The 6,000-nt window shown below is 44.3% G+C and overlaps 1 protein-coding gene across 4 annotated transcripts in view; it reads right to left on the bottom strand.

Moving 5' to 3' along the window:
* Nucleotides 1-522: 522 nt before the first annotated feature.
* LOC112819391 (solute carrier family 22 member 1) overlaps nt 523-6,000 on the bottom strand; it is a 28,845-nt gene continuing 23,367 nt past the window's right edge. For 2 of the 4 annotated variants that reach the window (XM_073894182.1, XM_025866431.2), the window contains exons 9-11: nt 4,801-4,913; nt 3,653-3,752; nt 523-1,842 (exon numbers count right to left, since the gene is read on the bottom strand). In XM_073894182.1, coding sequence (XP_073750283.1) covers nt 1,776-1,842; nt 3,653-3,752; nt 4,801-4,913 — 280 coding nt within the window. In that variant the 3' untranslated portion in view covers nt 523-1,775. Of the gene's footprint in view, nt 1,843-2,370; nt 2,885-3,652; nt 3,753-4,800; nt 4,914-6,000 lie in introns of those variants that run through there. The other 2 variants (XM_073894183.1, XM_025866432.2) reach the window with 2 other exon arrangements.

The following is a 6,000-nucleotide window of genomic DNA, read 5'->3' as shown; positions in this document are numbered from 1 at the left end:
TTCTGTGAGCCTGGGATGACTGGAGCACACAGCAGGTGCTCGGCATGTGTGGGCTGAACTAATAGGACCCCACAGCCTTGCCCCCGGAGCAGGGGCCCAGGGTCTCGCTGCCAGGTCTTCACAGGAGTTCCTCAGATTTCCTGACACCTGCGTCACACCTCCCCGGCTCTCCCAGTATTTAGACGTCACCTGTCTCTGTGACCAACTGATCTCTGCCTTCACACTCCCTGACAAACCCCCCTCCACCCTCACTCCATCTGGATTGCCTGTGGCTCCTTTGGAGCCACACGGAGGGAGGCAAGGAGGGAAGGACAGCCCGTACCTCCCCGTGACACGACAGGCAACATTCACATACACTTTCTGCAGCTGGGCACCCCTTAAAACCTGGTCACAGGACTGAGCCTCCTCCCCCAGGAGAGCAGGTGAGCACCCAGGCCAGAGGAGGCTGCTCCTCGGTCCACACACACACATTCCCTTTGTTTAAAGCCTCCTCAGACGTTTCACTGAAGGATTCTAAGAAAGATCAGAGAGGGTATTTTTAATACACATTTAAAAAAAAAACTATTTGAAGCCTGCAACTTACATATTTGTTACCAGTGAAGAGTGTAGATGTTATGGTCAGAGAGATAAGATATCGGGGAAGGGCCTTGCTGTGGAGAAGCAGAAATGAAGTGCTGGTCCCCTCCATGTATCCAGATGGGTTTTAAAATAGAATTCAGAAGACAAGGGCTTTGTTTTGTTTTGTTTTGTTTTGTTTTGTTTTGTTTTGTTTTGTTGTCAAGGACAAAGCTTCAGGTTTCCAAGTAACCAATGTCCATTCTCAAAGGAAGACCAAATGCTGCTCAGGCCTGAATGCCACGGTCTCATGTCCCTGAGACTGTCCCTGAGCTTAGCCCACCAGGCCAGAAGTGTTTGTAACACAAGCACCTGGCTTTCAGCTGCCTCCCATTCACATTAGAAACTTGGTTTCCCAATGCACTCTGAAGCCTGGCTATTATGTGGTCTTCGGATTATTTCACAGGTAAAGAAATTTTAAAATAAAGGTTTTGGTGTACTCTAGGAATGAAATCGCTTCTTCAACCAGAACTTGAACCAGTTACTACATTTCTCACAGTAAACTAAACTCTTTTTGATATATTTACTACAGTATTTTGCAGTTAGCGTAGGAGTTTACCTTCTAGAATCACCAACAAGAACGAAAACCAAGAGTGAAATCGAATATAATATTCCTGGAGCATAGGTGACAGAAACCGCTTCCTAAAAAGGTTACAGTAATTCTGGCCTTCAGAGGAGGATGACACTTTCAACGTGATTCAGGTATGGTTTGCGGGAAGTGCCGCCATGTTTGAAAACCAAGTGCCCTTCGAGAAGGCTACATGTTAAAATACTTTTGCCAAGAAATTATACTGCAGACACAAAGACATTTTCTTTCAGAATGTGAATAAAACAGCACCTCCTCTAGGAAACCGGTGACAGAGGCCTCTTTTATAGCAATACTTAAATTCTATTGGATCTTCCAAATACTTTAGGTAATTAAGTAACTGGTAACTACCAACAGCTCTCACTAGGAAAGGTAAGCAGATAAAAGATAGCCAGGGCTTTAGGAGATTTCAGAGAAAGAAAATAAAACAAAGCGCATTTAGTGTTCTTCAGGCTACTGGTTCAGGGGCAGGCAAGTCTGAGGAAGAGCACAGAGAAATCCGGGTTTCTAAGCTTTTCTTCAGATGATAACCCCATCTTCCTCTCTGCCACTCAGTCCCAGCGAAGCGTCTCTCTCAGGTGCCAGTGCGTTCTGATGTTTGGATCTGAAGGTAAATCATGTTTTCTTTGGGCTTTGCTATCCTGTAGCAGCCAAAAATAAAAATGAAAGTTAAAAAAACAGTCAATGTTTTGATTAAGAAACTATTGCAGGGCGCCTGGCTGGCTCAGTTGGTTGAGCGTCTGACTCTTGGTTTCAGCTCAGGTCATGATCTCAGTGTCATGGGATCAAGCCCTGTGTTGCACTCACGCTCAGCTCGGAGTCTGCTTAAGACTCTTTCTTTCTTCTTCTGTCCCTCCCTCCTGCTCTCTCTCTCTCAAATAAATAAATCTTAAAAAAAAAAAAAAGAAAAAGAAACTATTGCCCAGAAAGAAAGAAAGAAAAGAGAAACTATTGCAAAGTTGTCTATGGGAATAGATCTCAAAACAAAAGATGAAAACGAGATTAGCAAGCAACAGAGAGCAGAGGCCAGCAAAGGGGGATCTCAAGAGATGAGCGGGTGTCTATGGACAAATTGTACTGAAACAGCTTCAAATCTGGTAATCAACATTAGCTACCTGTCGACAACTATAAAATGTGTTTACAGTTAAAATAGAGTGTCCCTTATCAGTATTGAGACACCCAGAATTTCTCAAAGTCAGGTTTATTTAGCACTTAGTTGCACTTCATTGACAGAGTTTATTAAAAGCACAGATTTCCTGGGTCCCAACCTTCATTTACTAAGTCAAAAACCCTAGAAGGTCCAGGAATCTGCATGTCAGTAAGCTTCTTTTTTGGGATTATTCTGCATACTAAGTTTTGAGACTCACCGAGGAGTTCACACAAGATGCAAGAAGAATGGAGAAAATCTCAGATTTATCGAACACCTACTATGTCCCGGGCAATTGATTAGTCACTGTCACCTACTTTATCTCATTGCATTTTCCCAGCAACCCTCCAAACTGGGTACTAGTGTGGCTATTTCTCAGGCAAGGAAGTTAACTTTCTGTAAGTTTCAACGACATCCCCAAAGTCACGCGGCCAAGTGGATGACTGGATTTGAGCCCACGTCTCTCTGACTCCATAGACCATTGTCTCTCATCACGGGGACACATGTGTCTTTCCTATGGAATCCACAGAGCGAGCCTGGAGGGGGACCCGAGTGACCACCTCCTTGAGCACTGTTCAGTCCTTTCTTTTTTTTATTGCTTTAAGAGTAGAATCTGAGGGGCTCCCGGGTGGCTCAGCCGGTGAAGTGTCCAACTCCTAATTTCAGCTCAGATCATGATCTCAAGGTCATGGGATTCAGCCCCTGTTGGGCTCCATGCTCAGCAGGGAGTCTGCTTGAGATTCTCTCCCTCTCCCTCTGCCCTTTGCTCCCCCACACCCACTCTCTCTCTAAAACAAAAATAAAAAATAAAAAAAGAGTAGAATCTGAGACTCCATTAAAGCACTTGTCCCCATTACAAGCATGAACGTTTTAAATTGTTCTTCTTTGTAAAGAGAGTCACTAAAGAACCTGAACAAACAATTGTTAAAAGGACAGAAGGTTGGTTTAAAAATCGTTCCCAAGGCAGAGCAGTCAGCTCCGGGGATGAGCTAGGGACTCAGTCCTCGGTCAGGCAGCATCTCAGACACGGGTTCTCCAACCCACAGTTTAGAACAGATAACTGCCCACTAAAAACCCCTATTTGTGCTCTCCAGTATTTCCTTACTCAAAGCCAGTGACTGTGTTTCTCTCTCCAGCAACTCTGGGAGTAAAAAAAAAAAAAAAGAAAAGAAAAGATGCACACATACCTGCCAAGCTCTCCTAAACCATTAAGACGGGGCGGGGGGGGGGGGGGGGGGAATAGAGGCACCAGAGGGCAGGCCTCACTCCCGTGGGCCCCGAGTCCCTGAGCACCGTGGCCTCACCTCCCGAGGTTTTCCACATCCTCGATGGTCTCTGGCAAGGTGACCCGTTCGGTCTCGGGGAGGAGCAGCGTCATTGCCCCGGCAGCCAGGCCCAGCACCGCTTCAAAGGAAACGGAGTTCACACAGAACCGTTAGAGCACAACGGACGGCACTCCGCGGGATGCCGACCGCGACCTGAAGGGCTGGTAGGTGATACACCTGTGAGAGACTCTGTTTTTTTTAAGAAATCAGGAGCATCTAGGGAAAAAATTAAAACCATAAAATAACTGGGGAAATGTCAGAGCAAGAATAGGGAAATTCTACCGTAACTGATGTTTAAGTATTAGGGGATTTATTTATTATTATATATCATATATATCATAGTTACCATATATAAAACCATATATATATATCTTAATTATATTATCATGTATTATTTTGTATATGATGTATATTATAGTTACTATAAACTGTAATATATACTACAGTTACTATATGTTAATATTATATTACTACATATACGACGTGAAGCACAGATCATATATACGTGGGCAGTGTGGGCCTCTCTTGCCTCTCTCTCTCCTTCCCTCCTCCCCTCTCCTTATTTCTCTCCCCCTCCCACTCCTTGGTGGATCTGCCTGGAGCCCAGACACGGCCGCGCGCGGCACGCAGACGGCCATTTTGCCTTCCGCCAAGTGCGCAAGCAGGGCCTTGGAGGTCGCGAGGTCTGAGTTTGGGGAGACAAGGAAGACTCTCCTCCTTCTTCTTTAATCCAACTTTATCACTACAAAGCTGATACCAAACTTTGATTCCCATTTGTCTCCATTCTCAATTGTTAAGCAGAAGAAGGATGATAATTTAGCATATTCAAGCCTCCAGCAATTATATGTTAAATGCACAAAAATTGGAGCCAAATTCATAAGAAAGCAGGAGGCTATGTCAAAATGTCTCCCAAATCCTGTCCTGTAGAATGAATTATTGGACTCTAGAGCCTTCAGATGTAAACGTCTGGCCTGCTTTCTAGGAATGGCATCTTATCTTTCCCATGAAACAAGACAGAGTGAGCCAAGAGACAATGAGGAAGGGCAGGCACCAACCTTCTTCACCAGAGGATATCATTCACTGGTCAAAGTAATCATGCTGGGCTGGAAGAGCCCATGAAGTCTTACCGAACAAAATGAGTGGCAAGCCTTGCCAAACCTCCATCAGCCTGAAGACCAGGAAGGGGGTGATGATTCCACCCAGATCACACAGAGAGGAACACACCATCACTCCAAGGTTCCTGATAAAATATAGAGAACAAAAAAGATGATATCTCTGTGATTCAGCTTTCCAAATGTTAACCTTATCCTAGAGCAGGAACAGAGAGAGGAGAGAGGCTGGAGATAGAGTTAATCACCAATGACCAGTGATTTTTAATCCATCATGTCTACATCACAGAGAGTCCATAAAAACCCCAAATTAAAGGTTCAGAGAGCTTCCGGGCTGGTGAACATACCCATGTGCTGGGAGGGTGGCCCACCCCAAATCCACGGGGACAAAAGCTCCTGTGCTCGGGACCTTTCTAAACCTCACCTTAAGTACCTCTGCATCTGGCTGTTCATTTATATCTTTTATTATGTCCTTTATGATAATAAACCAGTAAATGTAAGTAAGTGTTTCTCTGAGTTCTGTGAAACATGATAGCAAATTATTGAACTCGGGGAGGGGCGGAGGGGAATCCTGATGTATAGCCAGTGGGTCAGAAGTACAGGTGACAGCTTGGGGCTTGTGCCTGGAATCGGAGGTGGGGGCAGTCTTGTGGGACTGAGCCCTCAACCTGTGGGGTCTGCTCTAAACCCAGGTGGTTAACATCAGAATTGAATAGGATACCCAGGTGATGTCTGCAGAGTTGGAGAATTGGTTGGTGTGAGTAGAGTTCTTCTTTTTTTTTTTTTTTTTTTTTTTACATGAAGAAATAGGGAAGTGTAGAGAGAAGGTATTAAGGAATGGAGAACAAAGAAAGCTAGAGGGGGAAACAGAGAAGTGATCTACCTGAAAGGATCCTCTCCATCCCTGCTAATAGTCTTGGCTCTGACATCTACTCTGTCTTATATGAAGATGGCCACTTTTGATTACTGTTTGCATGGAATATCCTTTTCCATCCTTTTACTCTTAAACTATCTCCACCATTATATTTAGAGTGAGTTTCTTGTAAGCAGTACACAGCTGGGTCTCACTTTTTTGTCCTATCTGACAATCTGCCTTTTAACTGGGGTGTTTAGAACATTCGTATTTCTTGTGTCTATTGATAAATTTTACATTGTTCAGCGCTGCATATTTTTGTATTCCTATAAATAATCGTGAGCTTTGTTTTAGAAACATGGTTA

The sequence above is a fragment of the Callorhinus ursinus genome, unplaced genomic scaffold (assembly GCF_003265705.2).
Source record: "Callorhinus ursinus isolate GAN/ISIS: 27379988/994484 unplaced genomic scaffold, GSC_fseal_2.0 scaffold6, whole genome shotgun sequence".
In the NCBI taxonomy this organism is placed as follows: domain Eukaryota; kingdom Metazoa; phylum Chordata; class Mammalia; order Carnivora; family Otariidae; genus Callorhinus; species Callorhinus ursinus.
Note: the sequence above shows the minus strand (reverse complement) of the source record. Positions and strands in the feature narration are given on the sequence as shown.